Raw genomic sequence first — 19,216 nt, 5'->3', positions numbered from 1 at the left:
TAAAATATTTTTTTTAAAAATTAGATTTATTTTTAGATTTTATAAGTGTACTGAATGCACTTTAAGCGTGATAATTAGAGACAGTAAATTCAAATTTGATACTTGCTGTTTGTTAAGTTTGAAACTGATGGGAATGTATAATGTATTTCATTAGGAAATCATCACTTGGAAAGTGGGTTAATTAAAGATTCCTTAATATTTCTCTGCATTGCCTAAAGGGTTTTGTGTATTCCTCTCCAGCCTTTTTAATATAAATAGCCAAGGGTTGTTGCCTGTAGTGTAAAACTCATTCCTGGTCTTTTTCTTTGATTTGGCTTCATTGAGACAGGAAGCTGAAAATCACTGCTTACTATCATCTTATTTTCATTTGTCTGCCGCAATATCCCATGTTAATAAACAATTCTCCAAATCCTTACAAATGTTCACTTTTCCTTCTAATTTACTTCTTGGCCAAATCCCTCAGTTTGACTCCGTCATGTAAAATGAATGTACAAATCGATAAAAGAGAATATTTGTAGTTCAGGGTTGAAATGTGGCATCAGGGCTGACATATAGTAATCCAATATACAGTGATACCTTGTCTTACAAACTTAATTGGTTCCGGGACGAGATTCTTAAGGTGAAAAGTTTGTAAGACGAAACAATGTTTCCCATAGGAATCAATGGAAAAGCGATTAATGCGTGCAAGCCCAAATCTCACCCCTTTTGCCAGCCGAAGCGCCCGTTTTTGCGCTGCTGGGATTCCCCTGAGGCTCCCCTCCATGGGAAACCCCACCTCCAGACTTCCGTGTTTTTGCGATGCTGCAGGGGAATACCAGCAGGAGAATACCAGCATCGCAAAAACGAGCACTTTGCTGGCAACGGAAGTCCAGAGGTGGGGTTTCCCAGTGAAGGGAGCATCAGTGAAAACACAGCATCGCAAAAAGTCCTCGAAACCCCACCTCAGCGTTTTTGCGATGCTGCAATTTCACTGAGGCTCCCCTCGCTGGGAAACCCCATCTCCAGACTTCCGTTGCCAGTGAAGCGCCGATTTTTGAGATCCTGGGATTTCCCTCCTGGGATTTCCCTGCTGGGATTCCCCTGCAGCATCACAAAAACATGGAAGTCCGGAGGTGGGGTTTCCTATGGAGGGGAGCCTCAGGGGAATCCCACCAGTGCAAAAACGGGCACTTCACTGGCAACGGAAGTCTGGAGGCGGGGCATCCCAGTGGGTTTGTAAGGTGAAAATAGTTTGTAAGAAGAGGCAAAAAAATCTTAAACCCCGGGTTTGTATCTCGAAAAGTTTGTATGACGAGGTGTTTGTAAGACGAGGTATCACTGTATTTTATAAACTAGTGGCTTGCCCTGTCAGTGTTGATAGGAGCAGCTCGGTGGTTCCTTGACTAGGCTGTTGTTTACTTTTTTTCTGAGTTAACTACCCAACTAAAGTGAGAGCAAACTCCACTCCCTTTTAGTGTGGATGGTTTGGTAATGAAACACCTGCAACAAAACAACCAAGCTCAGAAAGCACCAAGGTCACTATGGATGTAAATATGTTTCCTCTGGTTCCTTCTGTTTCTCTCCCACACAAACTGAGCTTTCCCTCTGCCTTATCTCCATTTTAAAAAATAAACTCTCGTGAATTTCCGGGTGAGCAAGGGAATCTGTATACAGTAGTTGGTTCCAACTAATCACTAATTTTTAAGAAATTTATTTTATTTTATTTATTTTATTTATTGGATTTATATGCCGCCCCTCTCCGGAGACTCGGGGCGGCTTTTTGAATTTGAAATGGCCTTTTTGAATTGCAGCTTCTTAGAATTTGCCTAAGTTGCTTTTGTTGCACCTCTTGGCACAGCTGTGGCAGTTTGGTTCGCAAGTCTCGATAGGCCACATCAAGAGGGAATTTGCGCAAATGCTTCTGTATAACAAAGATGATCTGCGGGGAGCAACCTTGGAGTTCGGCTTGTACTGGTCCAGTTATACTTCAGGTTCCAGTCATGCTACATATTTCCAGCTTAGGCACTCAAGAAACAGATATGTCTGCAGTTAGCTCGATCTGCTCGGTTTTCTCTCTTATTTATTTAATTAATTAATTAATTAATTAATTAATTTGTATGCCACCTCTTTCTGCAGACTCGGGGCGGCTCACAACAGCAACAGAAAACAATAGATAATACAAATTCAATAATTAGAAAGCTAAAAACCCATAATTTAAAAAAAAAACCATGCACACAACATACCATACATAAACAGTATAGGCCTGGGGAAGATATTTCAGTTCCCCCATGCCTGACGGCAGAGGTGGGTTTTAAGGAGTTTGCGGAAGGCAAGGAGGGTGGGGACAGTTCTAATCTCAGGGGGGAGCTGGTTCCAGAGGGTCGGGGCCGCCACAGAGAAGGCTCTTCCCCTGGGACCCACCAAACGACATTGTTTAGTCGACGGGACCCGGAGAAGGCCTACTCTGGGATCTAATCGGTCGCTGGGATTCGTGCAGCAGAAGGCGGTCCTGGAGATATTCTGGTCCGATGCCATGAAGGGCTTTATAGGTCAAGACCAACACTTTGAATTGTGACCGGAATTTGATCGGCAACCAATGCAGACTGCGGAGTGTTGGTGTAACATGGGCATACAATGAGCCAGGGTGGCGTAGCAGGTAGAGTGCTGTACTGCAGGCCACTGAAGCTGACTATATCTGTAAGTCAGCAGTTCAAATCTCATCACCGGCTTCCATCCTTCCGAGGTGGGTAAAATGAGGACCCAGACTGTGGGGGCAATAGGCTGGCTTTGTTAGGAAGCGCTATTGCTAACATGTTGTAAGCTGCCCTGAGTCTAAGGAGAAGGGCGGCATAAAAATTGAATAAATAAAATAAGTACCTTGGGAAGCCCATGATTGCTCTCGCAGCTGCATTCTGCACAATCTGAAGTTTCCGAACACTTTTCAAGGGTAGCCCCATGTAGAGAGCATTACAGTAGTCGAGCCTCGAGGTATTGCTGCTGCTTTCATCCTAGCCTAGTCCTTGTAAAATAATTATTACCTGATTTTAATATTTCGCTTATTAAAATTGCAGGGATCTGCATTTCTGTATTAATGAGGTGGCTTTGAGTCTCCTTATCTAAACTTCTGCAGAATAAATTAATGCTATTTTAAGGCTTATTCTGACAACCATAAAAATTCTCACTCAAAAAAAGGAAAAGCCTACACAATTTTTTTTCAGCATTACACAATTCCTGTTTTCTATATGTTCTTCTGTATCTTTATTTTGGTACTCAAAGTTAACAGAAATAAGTAGTTCAACATCAGTGTAATGTGTTTGGACACCCGAGAGGAGGGGGGGAGGCCTTTTTTGCTGTGTCACCTTGTTTAAACTTCATCTCTGATCAGCAGCGGTTGCAGGAACAATCCTGCTGTCCCCAAAATGCACACGAGAATAAATACCCACAGGAAAATACGATCAATTACCATGGCGACGTATTTCCAGTCATCTTGAGCCTGGAAGAAATAAGCAGAAAAATTACATCAATTTTCAAATAAATCTATTTTATGGGCTTGCTATGCATATTTCAAAGCCATCGGTGCAGTTCTCTTTGCAGAGAATACAACAGATAGTTTCAAAATTTGACCTATGCTGAACATCTTCAAAAGGCAGCGCCCCCCCCTACTTGAAACTAACTTGTAGGGCAGGGGGGGGGGCTTAAGTGAAAAATAAGTCTTTGGCCCCTGACTTTCTTCCTTGCCTAATTTTGGTTATCTTTAAGCCTGAGGATATGTTTGTTTAATATGGAAAGGTGAACTATTCTATGGAAATGGGAAGGTGTTAAAATTTATTTATTTATTTATTTATTTATTTATTTATTAGATTTGTATGCCGCCCCTTTCCGTAGACTCGGGGCGGCTCACAACACGATAAAAACAGTTTATAACAAATCTAATAATTTACAATTTAAAATATTTTAAAAACCCCATTATTAAACAGACATACACACAAGCATACCATACATAAATTGTATAGGCCCGGGGGAGATATCTCAGTTCCCCCATGCCTGACGTCAAAGGTGGGTTTTAAGAAGTTTGCAAAAGGCGAGGAGGGTAGGGGCAGTTCTAATCTCTGGGGGGAGCTGGTTCCAGAGAGTTGGGGCCGCCACAGAGAAGGCTCTTCCCCTGGGGCCCGCCAACCGACATTGTTTAGTTGACGGGACCCGGAGAAGGCCCACTCTGTGGGACCTAATCGGTCGCTGGGATTCGTGCGGCAGAAGGCGGCCTCAGAGATATTCTGGTCCGATGCCAAAATTACTGATTAACCTGTTACGGTGGAAGATAATTTGCAAAAATATTCCTCTTTCGTTCCAAATAAATATTCAGATGACCGTAGACTAACCTGGGTCTGTTCACAAAATTTGGTGAATAGGTGACTTCCCTATTTCTGCCTGTCCTATTGGTTTTTTTAAAATGATTATTTTTATATATTGGCTTCTGCGTCTTCAGCACCGTGACCTTTCCATCTTGCAAGTCACAAATGACTCTTTATTGCCTGCAGGAGGTCTAAGAAGCTGTTTTGTCCTTTGATGCTTCCACAGGCGCCTGGTAGAAAGTAGACATAGCCTGAGGCGACAGAAGACCTTGGTCAATCTGAACAGATGTTACTTCCGTTGGTCAGAAAATGACCAAAATGTGGATGTTGCACAGCTATTGACACCAAAAGTTGTCCAACTTTGGCCATTTTAAGACTTGTGGACTTCAACTATCAGAATTCCTCAGCTAGCTTGGCAGAGAAATTCTCGGAGTTGAATTCCACAAGTCTTAAAGTTTGGACACCCCTGGTTTACAATATCACTTTGCCAGCATGAGGCCACATCAAGTATGTTGTGACAGGTGGAAATTAAAATAGAAAGATAGAAGACTGATGGCAGAAAAAGACCTCATGGTCCATCTAGTCTGCCCTTATACTATTTCCTGTATTTTATCTTAGGATGGATATATGTTTATCCCAGGCATGTTTAAATTCAGTGACTGATTTATCTACCACGTCTGCTGGAAGTTTGTTCCAAGGATCTACTACTCTTTCAGTGAAATAATATTTTCTCATGTTGCTTTTGATCTTTCCCCCAACTAACTTCAGATTGTGTCCCCTTGTTCTTGTGTTCACTTTCCTATTAAAAACACTTCCCTCCTGGACCTTATTTAACCCTTTCATATATTTAAAGGTTTCGATCATGTCCCCCCCTTTTCCTTCTGTCCTCCAGACTATACAGATTGAGTTCATGAAGTCTTTCCTGATACGTTTTATGCTTAAGACCTTCCACCATTCTTGTAGCCCGTCTTTGGACGCGTTCAATTTTGTCAATATCTTTTTGTAGGTGAGGTCTCCAGAACTGAACCATACCTCCTTGGCTTTATTCTGCAGTTTCATGTTTTCAGCGATGTATTTGATGCTGTCCATCACACCTCTCATTTCTGGCGATATGAACGACGACGGAAACAAAGCATCCACCGACTCGGAACTGGAGCTCTGGGTCAGGTTGCCGGTGGCCTTCGAGCATGTTCTGTGCTCATGCAGGCAACACATGTGTGTAAACCCTTGGCACGAGAAGCAGTCTTGACAGTACCTACTGTCGGGTACATGGATGAAGTTCAAAGGCGCCAGCTCTGTGTGGGAAGAAGGCTTCTCTTTCTTGGGCCTGTCTTCGTCGCTGGGGGGCCGTGTCATGAACATGACACGGGGGAGGAATCGGAGGAAAACCACCTTCACCCACTCCGGCATGGTGTGAGTCCTGGGAGTTCTGTAGTGGACGTTAAGCACAAAGACGGTGATGACGATGGACAGTGTGACGAACAACATGGTGAAGAGGAGGTACTCTCCAATCAACGGGATCACCAGCGAGGTGGAGGGAATGGTCTCCGTTATGACCAGGAGGAAAACGGTCAGGGATAAGAGGACCGATATGCAGAGAGTAACTTTCTCGCCACAGTCCGACGGGAGGTAGAAGACCAAGACGGTCAAGAAAGAAATCAGAAGGCAAGGGATGATCATGTTGACGGTATAAAACAAGGGCAGGCGCCTCATGTACAAAGAGTAGGTGATGTCCGGGTAGAGGGCGTCGCAGCAGTTGTACTTGATGTCATGCTTATAGCCGGGGGCTTTGATAATGGCCCACTCCCCGCTTTCCCAGTAGTCCTTGAGGTTCATGGTGGAGCCGACGAGCACTAAGTCGATCTGAGCTTTGTCGTAGGTCCAAGAGCCGAACTTCATGGTGCAGTTCTGGTAGTCGAAGGGAAAGTAGGTCACGTCTATTTTGCAGGAGCTCTTAAATATGGCCGGAGGCATCCACGTGACGTTTCCAGTGTAATTGAGCAAGGCTTTCGTTTTGTCGTCCACCTGGAAGTCGCCGATCGCACTGTCAAGAACACATTTGAGAAAAAAAGGGTTGAGCACAGAATAGGTTCTGGCGGTTAGAATCCGTTATCAAGGTGACCAAGCGACCTATTCTGGCAAAATGTAGATGAGGGAAGAAGGATCAACAACGACAGCTCTTAGGGCTAGGCTCTGCTCCTTTGCTATGCAAGCATCAACTCAATCAAAACATAGAAGATTGACAGCAGAAAAAGACCTCCTGGTCCATCTAGTCTGCCCCTATACTATTTCCTGTATTTTATCTTAGGATGGTTCTATGTTCATCCCAGGCATGTTTAAATTCAGTTACTGTGGATTTACCAACCATGTCTGCCGGAAGTTCAGCTTCAACTGCAACAACACAAGAGCACGCAACAGATTCAAACTTAATATTAATCGCTCCAAACTTGACTGTAAAAAATATGACTTTAACAATCGAGTTGTCGAAGCGTGGAACTCATTACCGGACTCAATAGTGTCAACCCCCAATCCCCTACACTTCTCCCTTAAACTCTCCACGATTGACCTCTCCAGATTCCTAAGAGGCCAGTAAGGGGCGTACATAAGTGCACTGATGTGCCTATCGTCCCCTGTCCAATTGTCTTTCCTTATCCCTTTTATCATATACTGTATATTCTCTCCTTTATATATATTCTCTTCCTATCTACAGTACTTCTCTTCTTTTTTACTTCCTATCTTTATATATATTACTTAATGTCTATTCTCTTTCATATGTATTGTATATTGGACAAAGAATAAATAAAAAAAATAAAAATAAAATAAGTTTGTTCCAAGCCTCTACTCCTCTTTCAGTCAAATAATATTTTCTCACGTTGCTTCTGATCTTTCCCCCAAGTGACCTCACATTGTGCCCCCTTGTTCTTGTGTTCCCTTTCCTATTAAAAACCCTTCCTGAACCTTATTTAACCCTTTAACATATTTAAATGTTTCGATCGTGTCCCCCCTTTCCCTTCTGTCCTCCAGACTATACAGATGGAGTTCACGAAGTCTTTCCTGATAAGTTTTATATTTAAGACCTTCCACCATTTTTGTAGCCCGACTTTGGACCCGTTCAATTTGACCCATATCTTTTTGTAGGTGAGGTCTCCAGAAATGAACACAGTATTACTGTATTCCAAATGTGGTCTCACCAGCGCTCTATACAGCGGGATCACAATATTCTATTTATTTATTTTTATTTATTCATTTGTCCAATACACAAAATACATAGGAAGAAGATAGACATGAAGTAATATATATATAAGGGTAAAAGTGAACTTAGAGGAGAAGATATATGAAAGGAAGAAAATATATATGATATATGAGATAAAGATATTGGACATATCTGGAGATTCTCAAGTCACCCAGGTCATGGTTGCCCGAAAGGTGCAACTAGACTTTGTTTTGGCTTGAAGACGTTTCACTTCTCATCTAAGAAGCTTCTTCAGTTCTGACAGCACCTTGGAATCAATGCTGAACAGCAAAGAAGTTGGTTGGCTGCAGCGGTCAAGTTTATTGCTCGGTATCTGGTGATTGGGAACATGCTACTCATGTAATTAAGTCATCCCTCCCTCCCTCTCTCACACACAGAAAGAGAAAACATTCATGAAATATTAGGTATTAGAAAAGATTCAAGAAGACTAATGGTGAGATTTAACCAAGTACTGTGGGGTATTTTGCTTGGAAAATTTTGCAATCCTCTCTAGGGCTAGGTACGTTACGGGAAGAAAATTTAAGAAGAGGCCCAACTCCGTAATCTTACTTGTTATATAACATGATATCAGGCTTCCAGATCTTATTTGACGGGACCCGGACATACTGCACGCCACCATACTTCTCTGGAGCCCACCTGAGTTTGTAATCATTCCAAATCTGGTTCGAAGGGGGAAAAAATGAGATTTTTTTCAGATGGGTCCGTTTCATCTAAATGCTAATCCTTAAAACAGAAGAGCCTTACACCAACCTTAAAAACAAGCAAGCATCCTACAGATAGTCCCTGGCTTACATACAGTGGTTCTCAACCTTTCTAATGCCGCGACCCCTTAATACAGTTCCTCGTGTTGTGGTGGCCCCCAACCATAAGTCTAGCGCCAATTCTCCCAACAGCTTGAAGCTGATTGGCAGGAAGATCAGAGGGACACGCCCATTGTAAACACCTGATTGGGCGGATTGTAAAAATAGGTTCCAAGGCACCAGAATGGAAGCTTTAGTTCCTAAACACCGTGGGAAATTTGTCTTTTTCCTCCAGGGTCTTAGGTGACCTAGGAGGAGATTCTATGGTGGGAGAACTGGGCTTCTGGTCAGCTCCAGAATTGAACAGGGGGCTTCCAGTTAGAACCATTGTGGCTCTTTGAAGATTTAAAGTTGCCGACCCCTGGGCTAGCTAGACATGTTTTAAGACGTGTGGACCTCAACTCCCAGGATTCCCCAGCCTTACTTTAAGAGTATAAAAGCTGAGCTAGCAAAAAGTAGCCCCCCCCCCCAATTTTCCCCAGGCTAAAGGCAGATAGAGAGGTTGTTTGTGGCTTTTTACAGCAAAGTTGCTGCAGAGAAAAAGTGGGCCAACCACAGTGGGATTTGCTCCTTGTAAACGATATCCACCCCCTGCCCTGGATACCACTTCAGACAGCAGCATTCCAAAAAAAAAAGGGAGAAAATCCAGTACAAATAATCTTGCAACAATTCATCTAGAGTTTTAGAGAATTAGTATCACATCCTGGACACAAATTGTGTCAACTCGTCGCTACAGAGCACTGCACACCAAGACAACTAGACACAAGAACAGTTTTTCCCCGAACGCCATCACTCTACTAAACAAATAATTCCCTCAACACTGTCAGACTTTCTTCTAAATATAAATAAATAAATATAAATCCAATAAATAATAATAATAATAAATCTGCACTTCTATTCTACTAGTTTTTCTCATCATTCCTATCACCCATTTCCTCCCATGTTGACTGTATGATTGTAACTTGTTGCTTATATCCTAAGATTTTTATTAATATTGCTTCTTCATTGCTTATTTGACCCCTATGACAATCATTAAGTGTTGTACCACATGATTCTTGACAAATGTATATTTTATTTTATGTACGCTGAGAGCATATGCACCAAGACAAATTCCTTGTGTGTCCAATCACACTTGGCCAATAAAAAATTCTATTCTATTCTAGTACATCAAAAATAAGGACCAGGCGGGCCTTTTAAAAAAAGTGCAACCAATTGTGAACACCTCTTTCTCTCTCTCTCTCTCCCTTGTAGCCTTTCTTGAACCCCAAACAACTCATCTGCCTCTTTCCTTTTCTACTGCCTGCTGAAAAACCAAGTCCGACTCGACCTTCCAAGCAAAGGTGAGTGTGTTGTGATTTCTCTCTCCAAAATGTAATGCAAGCAGCCTTTTGTCCTGCCAAAAACAAAGGAGAGACCCTCATTTTGGAGCAGGGATGTCCAACCCTGGCCACTTTAAGACCTGCGGACTTCAAATCCCAGAATTCTCCAGTCAGCTGGAGAATTCCGTGGCTTACAACCAGCTGCTGGGGGAATCCTGGGAATTGAAGTCCACAATTCTTAAAAGTTTCCAGGGGTGTGTAAATTTGGAAAAATTAAGACCTACGGATTTCAACTCCTAGAATTCCCCCCAATGAACCAGGTCATGAAATCAGATGTGTGACAGGCCTCACTTAATGGCTTGTGACTGCTTAATGACAAATTTCCTGCCCCCTATTGCAGTCATAAGACTAAATGGAGGACTACCGGGTATTTGTTCTGCCGCACGAATCCCAGCGACCGGTTAGGTCCACAGAGTGGGCCTTCTCCGGGTCCCGTCGACTAAACAATGTCGTTTGGTGGGACCCAGGAGAAGAGCCTTCTCTGTGGTGGCCCTGACCCTCTGGAACCAGCTCCCCCCAGATATCAGAGTTGCCCCCACCCTCCTTGCCTTTCGCAAGCTCCTTAAAACCCACCTCTGTCGTCAGGCATGGGGGAATTGAAATTTTCTCTTCCCCCTAGGCTTATAGAATTTATACATGGTATGCTTGTATGTATGATTGGTTCTTTAAATTGGGGTGTTTTAGATTATTTTTAATATTAGATTTGTTCACATTGTCTTTTTTATTGTTGTTAGCACCGCATACAAATCTAATAAATACAAATACAACTACAATTTGTTTAAAAAAACTCTTGACCACTAGATGTCAGCAGTGTATTAAAAGTGTGTTTTCTAAAGTCTTGAATTTTCATTCCCAAACCTTCAATCTCATATATAACTCTTATTTATTTATTTTAAAGACTATTTGGTGTCTGGATAAGTGTTTATGTGTTGCCAAAAAAAAAAGGGGGTTAAGAATCCTAACTCCTGAAAAGTTGAAATATCCAACACTGCCTTTCACTTTTTTCTTCTCCCTCATATTCTTTTTAAACAACTTTAAACAATAGCAACTTATTTCCTTATTATTACTTACATGCTTCAGCCACAAATTGGTCTCCATAATCTGGTTCACTTCATCCTAGAGAGAGAAAGAGAAAAAAGCATGTACCATATTTAAAATGAAACACTCAAGGTAATTGCACTGTTATCAATTAAACAATTAAACTTTGTATTGTTTTATATATGTGTTGTAAGCCGCCCCGAGTCTTCAGGGAGGGGCAGCATATAAATCCCCCAAAACAAACAATAAATAAATAAATGACAAACTGGGAGGGAAATGGGAAAAAATACACAGGATGCTTAACCAGGTTAAAGTTTTGAGACAGATAAAAGAGAAGGTTCTCCATTTACTCACCACTTTGACCAGCTGAGATAAAGACACTTCGAACCAAACCATGACAGGGTCGGAGACGTTTTCAACAGGCCTGATGATTTTGTTATAATTGGCAAACAATTCCTTATAAAGCCGGTGCTCGTGGTCAAAACAAAACATGCCTGAAAAACATACCATACATTTCCCTTGTACTGAATCTGAGTATTAAGCCTGCTGAGATCCTGCACTGACCACTAGGCCAGCTAGTCGATTTCTGCTCTTTCGGGCAATCTGAAAAGCCATTCTGTAGGCTTTGGTCTTGTTTCTACACCACCTAGGAACCATACCTGGTGGTCATGCTGAGGGGTGTGAAAATACAGTACAGTACTTACAACGGTTCATTTAGCGACTGTTGGAAGTTCCAAAGCCGCCAGAAAAAGGGACTTATGGACATTTTTTCACATCTATGCAGTGATGGGCTCCTACGGGTACTTATTTGACCCCTATGACAATCATTAAGCATTGGACCTCACGATTCTTGACAAATGTCTGTTTTCTTTTATGTACACTGAGAGCATCTGCACCAAAGACAAATTCCTTGTGTCCAATCACACTTGGCCAATAAAAAATTCTATTCTATTCCATTTTATTTTATTTTATTTTATTTTATTTTATAATTTTATAATTTTATTTTATTATTTTTTTATTTTATTTATTTATTTTTTATTTTTTTATTTTTTTATTTTTTTTTATTATTTTATTTTACTTTACTTTACTTTACTTTACTTTACTTTATTTTATTTTATTTTATTTTATTTTATTTTATTTTATTTTATTTTATTTTATTTTATTTTATTTTATTTATTATTTTATTCGGTGGCTTCATCCATCCATCTACCTCATTCTGCTGTCCCCTTCTTCTTTTGCCCTCAATTGTTCCCAACATTGGGTTCTTCTCCAGTGAGTCCTTCCTTCTCATTAGGTGGCCAAAGTACTTGAGTTTCATCTTCGGCATCTAGCCTTGTAAAGAGCAGTCAGGGTGGATCTCCTCTAGGACTGACCACTTGGATCGCCTTCCAGTCCAAGGGATTCACAGGAGTCTTCTGCAGCACCATATTTCAAAGTCCTCCATTCTTCGGCATTCAGCCTACCTTAAGGTCCAACTTTCGCAGCCAGTCATTGTGAAAAGCACACACTTTTGTTGGCTGGGTCGAGAGATTTATTATTATTATTATTATTATTATTATTATTATTATTATTATTATTATTATTAATAATAATAATTAGATTTGTATGCCGACCCTCTCCGAAGACTCGGGGCGGCTAACAACAGTATAGTATAATATCGCGAAGGAATCTGGTGGCATCTTTTCAGGCAAATAGATTTTATCCAATGAGATCAACTTCGGGGACCTACAGATCCCTTCATCAGATGTACAGAATGGTTGAAGTGAGGTGTGGTGGGTTCCCCCAAAGCGGCTGCTTTTTAATAAATTGTGCATGCCTGAAAAATTGCTATCAATCCTCTCCTGATTTTTGGCTATTGTAGACTAATGCAGCTGGCTTCCTCCAATTATCCAGAAGGAGGGAGCGCTCCAATTTAATTTCCTTAATGTCAATGTGGCAGGCACAGAAAGCGCAATTTGCAACGTGTGCTTGAGAGATGGAATTAATGTGGACCTGCTGTCGTGGGCTGAGAAGTGTTTGTGTGTTTTCTTTTTGCTCTCCCTGGTAAATTAAAATCTTGGGGAGGGGAAGGCAGTCTAAGAGACTAGCAATCCTGGGCCTAGATAGCCTAGAACTGCGGCGCCTAAAACACGATTTGAGTATTGCCCACAAGATCATATGCTGCAACGTCCTACCGCTCAATGACTACTTCAGCTTCAACCCCAACAACACAAGAGCACACAACAAATTCAAACTTAATACGACCTGCTCCAAACTTGACTGTAAAAAATATGATTTCAACAATCGAGTTGTCGAAGCATGGAACTCATTACCGGACTCAATTGTGTCAATCCCTAACCCCCAACACTTCTCCCTTAGACTCTCCACGATTGACCTCTCCAGGTTCCTAAGAGGCCAGTAAGGGGCGTACATAAGTGCACTGGTGTGCCTTTCGTCCCCTGTACAATTGTCTTTCCTTTCTCTCACTTATCATATATATTTTCTTCCTTTCATATATCCTCTCCTATAAGTTCACTTTTACCCTTATATATATTACTACATGTCTATTTTTCTTCCTATGTATTTATGTATTGGACAAATGAATAAATAAAAATAAAACAAACAAACCTTGGGAAAAAACGGGCTCATTTGACAAAAGGCATTTGTTTTGTGTTAGGTAAATATTAGATTTGGAATGGCATAACTCCTATATTTGATCCATTTACATCTAGTATTAGAATTTGTTTCCCTTGCATAAATGGGGCTTGCTTTGTTTCAGAAAAAAAAAATTCATCACAATAAAACATTTTGCATTATGCCCCCTTGTATCAATAGAAGGCCCTCTGTTGCTTATTATATGTGGAGTATAACCAGAGATGAAACGGTAGCTTGCCAAATAGATTAAACATCTGTTGCCTTATGTACATTTTCTCAAGCGTACAATAATCCATGAAATGATTCAAAGACTTCGTCAGAATTGCAGATAGATGGAAAGATGATATAGATGGAGGTGATAGAGATGAGAGGCTTCCGGAAAGCTGTGAAGACCTGGGGGCTGTTGATCAATATGATACCATCTACATCCAGCCACAGAAAGATATGAACGGTTATTTTATGGTTTTTTTAATTGTTCTTTTATATTGTTTTTAGATGTTGCATGCCGCCCAGAGTCCAGAAGGAGTTGGGTGGTCTATAAATTGGATGGATGGATAGATAGATAGGTAGGTAGGTAGGTAGGTAGGTAGAAAGATAGATAGGTAGGTAGGTAGAAAGATAGATAGATAGATAGATAGATAGATAGAGAGAGAGAGAGAGAAAGATAGATAGATAGATAGAAAGATAGATAAAGAGAGAGAGAGAGAAAGAGAGAGAGAGATAGATAGAGAGAGAAAGAAGGATAGAGAGAGAGAGAAAGATAGATAGATAGATAGATAGATAGTTAAAGAGAGAGAGAGAAAGATAGATAGATAGAGAAAGAGAGAGAGAGAGAAAGAAAGAGAGAGATAGATAGATATGGATGGAGAGAGAGAAAGAGATGGAATGGGAGAGGGATGGATAGATAGATAGATAGATAGATAGATAGATAGATAGATAGATAAAGAGAGAGAGAGGGAAAGATAGCTAGATATATAGATAGAGAGAGAGAGAGAGAGAGAGAGAGATAGGTAGATAGATAGAAATGGAGAGGGGATGGATAGATAGATGGATGGATGGATGGATGGATAGATAGATAAAGATAATACAGAGAGATATAGAGAGATGATAAAAATGAGAAAGACAATATAAAGAGAGCGAAAGAGAGAGAGATGCTAAAGTGTGTATTAATACATATTGAAATATTTAGTAGTTGTCCTTATAACACACCCAAAGAGAAGTCTGAATCTAAATCCTCTTGCATTATAACTGGAAGAAATTCACTGCGGTGCGGAGGGAGGGGAATGAGAAATCTAGGGCGGAAAGAAGAAGAAAACAAAGAAGCAGCAAATGTTCTTTTTCATACCACTGTCAAAGTGGAAAGACGACGCACTGTTTGCTTACATACACTAAGCCCTGCATGCACGTTGAATCAGGTGCTATTCCTTTCTTCTATTCCTCTATCTCTTCTTCTATTCTTTCATTGGTATGTTCTATTACTATACCTTCTTTTCTATTCCTTCATAGATATATTTTACTATGAGTATCTCCTCTATAACCTTCATCATGTATTTTACTATGTGTGTATATATATAGATACCCACTAAAACTCTCATTGTGTATTGGACTAACTAACTAACTAACTAACTAACTAACTAACGAAAGAAAGAAAGAAAGAAAGAAAGAAAGAAGAGATGGAAGCTGCTTTTGGAAAGTAGGAGCTGAAAAACTCTTAGACACGACCTCAGCTCCTCCGTGCTTCGAAAGATTCCAGAGAAAATTGGCCCAGACAAGTCTGAAATTCTGAAGCATTTGAGTTGGTGGGCGGATGGGAATTTATCTTCATCTAAAGCAACTTCCCCAGTTCCTCTGAGGACGTTGGCATGAGCAAATACCTTATTTAGGTTCAGAATTGAACTGGAAGGGACCTTAGAGGTCTTCTAGGCCCACCCCCTACTCAAGCAAGAGGACCTATTCCATTCCAGACAAGGGGCTGTCCAGTCTTTTCTTTAAAACCTCCAGAGATGGAGCCCCAGTGGCAGGTAGTTCCCATTTCTGCAAATCAGTAGCAACAGTGGCAGGGGCTCCACCCACCCTCCCGGGACAATTTTGGATGGAAACCAGTATCAAGGGGTTTTAGGACCCACTTCTCTGGAGCACCCACAACCTCTGGAGGCAAGCTGTTCCGCTGGTTAATTGTTCTCACTGTTAGGACGTTTCTCTTTAATTGAATAGAATAGAATAGAATTTTATTGGCCAAGTGTGATTGGACACACAAGCAATTTGCCTTGGTGCAGATGCTCTCAGCGTACATAAAATAAAATATACATTTGTCAAGAATCATGTGGTACGACACTTAATGATTGTCATAGGGGTCAAATAAGCAATGAAGAAGCAATATTAATAAAAATCTTAGGATATAAGCAACAAGTTACAGTCATACAGTCAACATGGGAGGAAATGGGTGATAGAATAATGAAAAAAACTAATAGAATAGAAGTGCATATTTAGTAGAAAGTCTGACAGTGTTGAGGGAATTATTTGTTTAGTAGAGTGATGGCGTTTGGGAAAAAAACCTGTTCTTGTGTCTAGTTGTGTCTAGTTGCAGGTTGCTTCTTTCTCTCCTTGGTTAGTTTCAAGGAGAGATTAATTATAATTATAGCTGCGGACTTGTGAGTTACGATTTAAGACTTGTAAGTTATGACTGAAGATTTGGCTGCTGACATTACTGAAACTTGGCTTTTGTTGAGGTTTTTGCCATTTTTTTGTCAAATCAGCAGGGCACTGCACAGTCTTAGAAGCATTTGGTTGTTTCCAAGAGTTGAAACAAACTTAACAGCTGTCATAAAGTCCTTTCATCGGTCAGTTAGAAATATTTGCACCCCAGTTTGGCCAGGGAAAGAGGATTCTCATATCTCAAGGTTCAAATGGTAGTATTAATCTTAGGATTAATATCATCCTAAATATTACATTGTTTTAGCCTTTAAAATTACTATTTTTATTCCACCTTTCTTATATGACCATAATAGATTTGAATTCCTGAATTTGAACCTCTGTTTGGCTAGGCTTATTGGGCTTCTAATAGCACGTTCTGTCTGGTCCATAATAATTTAAGCATCAAAAGAACTTTATTAGATATTTCCGTGCATTCTGTGGGTAGCGGTGTTGAGCTTTCTTAGCCAAGCCTGAACTAGAAAAAAATGGTTTCAGGTGAATGGAATTTTCAGAGATTTTAAAGAGCTGGGTTTTTTTAAAATTCAGAAAGCTGTGTTAGGAAAATTTGAAGCAGCCCTTTCTCAATAACTAATGCTTAAAGTATAAATATAAAAATAGCCACTTATGTTTATTTGGATAAAATTGAACGCATAATAATGGCCAGGATGAAAGGGGAGGGAAGAAATAACCATTATTTAAAACTGCTTTAAAAATAACGTATTTAACTTATCCTTAATGTCTTCGGAGAGGGGGGGCATACAAATCTAATTAATAATAATAATAATAATAATAATAATAATAATAATAATAATAATAATAATATGCTACTGATAACTGAGCCATCCTTTTTTAGACATTTGAATTCCATGAACCTTTGAATTTTTTATCTTACTCAGAAAAAAAGAAAGTTGCAATATTCTCTTTGCTAAAATGGTATTAAACCCTCACTTTGTATGTATGTATGTATGTATGTATGTATGTATGTATGTATGTATGTATGTATATATATTCTTCAAAGGTAACCCTCTTTCTCTCTCTCTCTCTATTTTCTCAGATGCATAGAATTTTAACTTAAAGATTACTAATAGCTTCCAGGGACTCTTGTGAATAATAAATATTGCCTTTGACATAAAATGCTTTTTCATATTTGCCTTGTTTTATCATACCTCTATTTCTTTACCCACTGGATGGAGATCAGCATTTATGCTCGTCTCCATTCAGCAGGTAGAGAAATTCAGATGCATTTTTTTTTAAAAAGGCAAATTCCCAGATTACAGTCTTATAAAAAGGGAAAAATTCTTTACCCAATCAGTTTACCTGTTGAGTTTATTTGAACGCTCACCGTTCACTGCAATTACTTTATCCGATTGGACTTGCTAATTATACTTGCGTGTTTTTAATAGGAAAGTGAACACAAGAACAAGGGGACACAATCTGAAGTTAGTTGGGGGAAAGATCAAAAGCAACGTGAGAAAATATTATTTCACTGAAAGAGTAGTAGATCCTTGGAACAAACTTCCAGCAGACGTGGTTGGTAAATCCACAGTAACTGAATTTAAACATGCCTGGGATAAACATATATCCATTGTAAGAAAATACAGGAAATAGTATAAGGGCAGACTAGATGGACCATGAGGTCTTTTTCTGCCGTCAGACTTCTATGTTTCTAACCAACGTATTGTTGCTGAAATTTAAAGCCAGTCCCTAAATATTAGCAGGAACGGCAAACTCTGTTTTTTTTTTCAAGACAATAGACCAAAAGGGAAAAGAGAAACTCCGCATACTACACCGGTACGAACCTGTGATTATTTAAAAGGTATCTCTGAGCTCCTGCAACGGTATCTCCCACCTCTTCTTCACCCCCTGCCCAAACCACACAAAGAAGGCAAAGCCAGAAACCACACTCACCTTTCAAGAAGAGGAAAAACAATGCCATCAGCATGACAGCCCTCCTCGCCATGGCGTTCTGAATGTGCCACTCAGCCATAAACCCTTCTGGAAACAGAGTCGGTGGGTGGCATTTTACCCGCTGGGGCTTTAAAGAGGGAAAGAAAGGCTGAACTCAGAGGAAGGAAGTCATTGGAAACAGGGCAGCCTCAGCAATGGGAACCTTCTTCTTCTCTTCTCCTTCTCTTTAACGACAGCCCTGCCCCTTTGCTCACAGCCCCCAGCCAAGGGACGGGCGCTGGTTATCCACATGGTTGCACAGGCAGGAAACAGAGGCTTATACCTGTACGGTAGAAGCTGGGTTGCTTTGACAGCCATGCAGGGCAGGATTGAACCCGTCCTCAGAATCCCACGGCAAACTTCTCCTCTCTCTACCCGCGCCTGCCAAAAAAAATAGGTCTGATGAAATGAAAACAGCACAATGGAATTGTGCTCGCCGAGCTGGCTTGCCTTCAAATAAAAGATTTTTGGAACGGAGGTGGCTGGCAAAGCCCCGTTAATGAATTAACTGAGGCTGGATCCTTGAGGAGGAGGATGGTGGTGGTGATTAACGGCAGGGACTTGGAACTTGGGCCAGCCTGTCAAGCCCAAGAGCCAAGCAGCCCCCGTGGGAGCCGTTCCCATAAGTTGCTTTGTGGACGTTATTAATGGCTGGGGAGTTGTGTGGGTGGGTCTGCGGAAAAGACAGAAGTCGATACCTAATTTTTCTCTCTTTTTTTAAAAATATAATTTTTATTGATTTTTAATAATTTTACAGAAGACAAAAACATAAAACATAAAAGTGTGCCATCACCAAACAGAAAAATAAAAATTCCCTTCACCAGGGAAGATTCAATTTTGTGTCCTTCATTTGCTTCATCTCTGGGTTACATTGTTCATTCTTTATAAAGTGATTGAATTTTATATCTTACATTTGCATCGCTTGCTGATATTGTTAATATATAATTTTTAACCTTCTCCCACCGCCTCATTGTTGCTGCTAATTTCTCTTCATTATAATTCTGTAATCTGATTTCCATAATTTCATAGTGAATGTGGTCCACCATGTACCTGCACCAATTTTTAACTGTCCATTTATTATGATACCCAATTTTTCTCCTGGTGAGATTGGACAACGGTTTGTCTGAAATGGTACAGGGT

At 40.4% G+C, this 19,216-nt stretch overlaps 1 protein-coding gene across 1 annotated transcript; it reads right to left on the bottom strand.

Annotated features, from left to right (window-relative positions):
- Window positions 1-3,213: 3,213 nt before the first annotated feature.
- On the bottom strand, window positions 3,214-18,262 carry CHRNA3 (cholinergic receptor nicotinic alpha 3 subunit). Its single transcript, XM_070762903.1, has 6 exons — window positions 18,038-18,262; window positions 11,156-11,295; window positions 10,835-10,879; window positions 8,134-8,243; window positions 5,364-6,375; window positions 3,214-3,472 (listed from the first exon to the last, which is right to left on the bottom strand). Exons 1-6 carry the CDS (start codon window positions 18,114-18,116, stop codon window positions 3,344-3,346), a joined length of 1,515 nt encoding a protein of 504 aa, XP_070619004.1. The 5' UTR covers window positions 18,117-18,262; the 3' UTR covers window positions 3,214-3,343.
- Between the last annotated feature and the right edge of the window lie 954 nt (window positions 18,263-19,216).

Source organism: Erythrolamprus reginae, chromosome 10 (assembly GCF_031021105.1).
Source record: "Erythrolamprus reginae isolate rEryReg1 chromosome 10, rEryReg1.hap1, whole genome shotgun sequence".
Classification (NCBI taxonomy): domain Eukaryota; kingdom Metazoa; phylum Chordata; class Lepidosauria; order Squamata; family Dipsadidae; genus Erythrolamprus; species Erythrolamprus reginae.
The sequence above is the reverse complement of the archived record's forward strand: the minus strand, read 5'-3'. Positions and strand labels throughout refer to the sequence as shown.

Coding starts and splice junctions, on each gene's coding strand:
- CHRNA3 (XM_070762903.1), bottom strand. CDS start 18,116: ATGGCTGAGTGGCACATTCAGAACGCCATGGCGAGGAGGGCTGTCATG. Junction 10,880..11,155: donor TATCTCAGCTGGTCAAAGTG/GTGAGTAAATGG, acceptor TTCTCTCTCTAG/GATGAAGTGAACCAGATTAT. Junction 8,244..10,834: donor CCAATTTGTGGCTGAAGCAT/GTAAGTAATAAT, acceptor CCTTCGAACCAG/ATTTGGAATGATTACAAACT.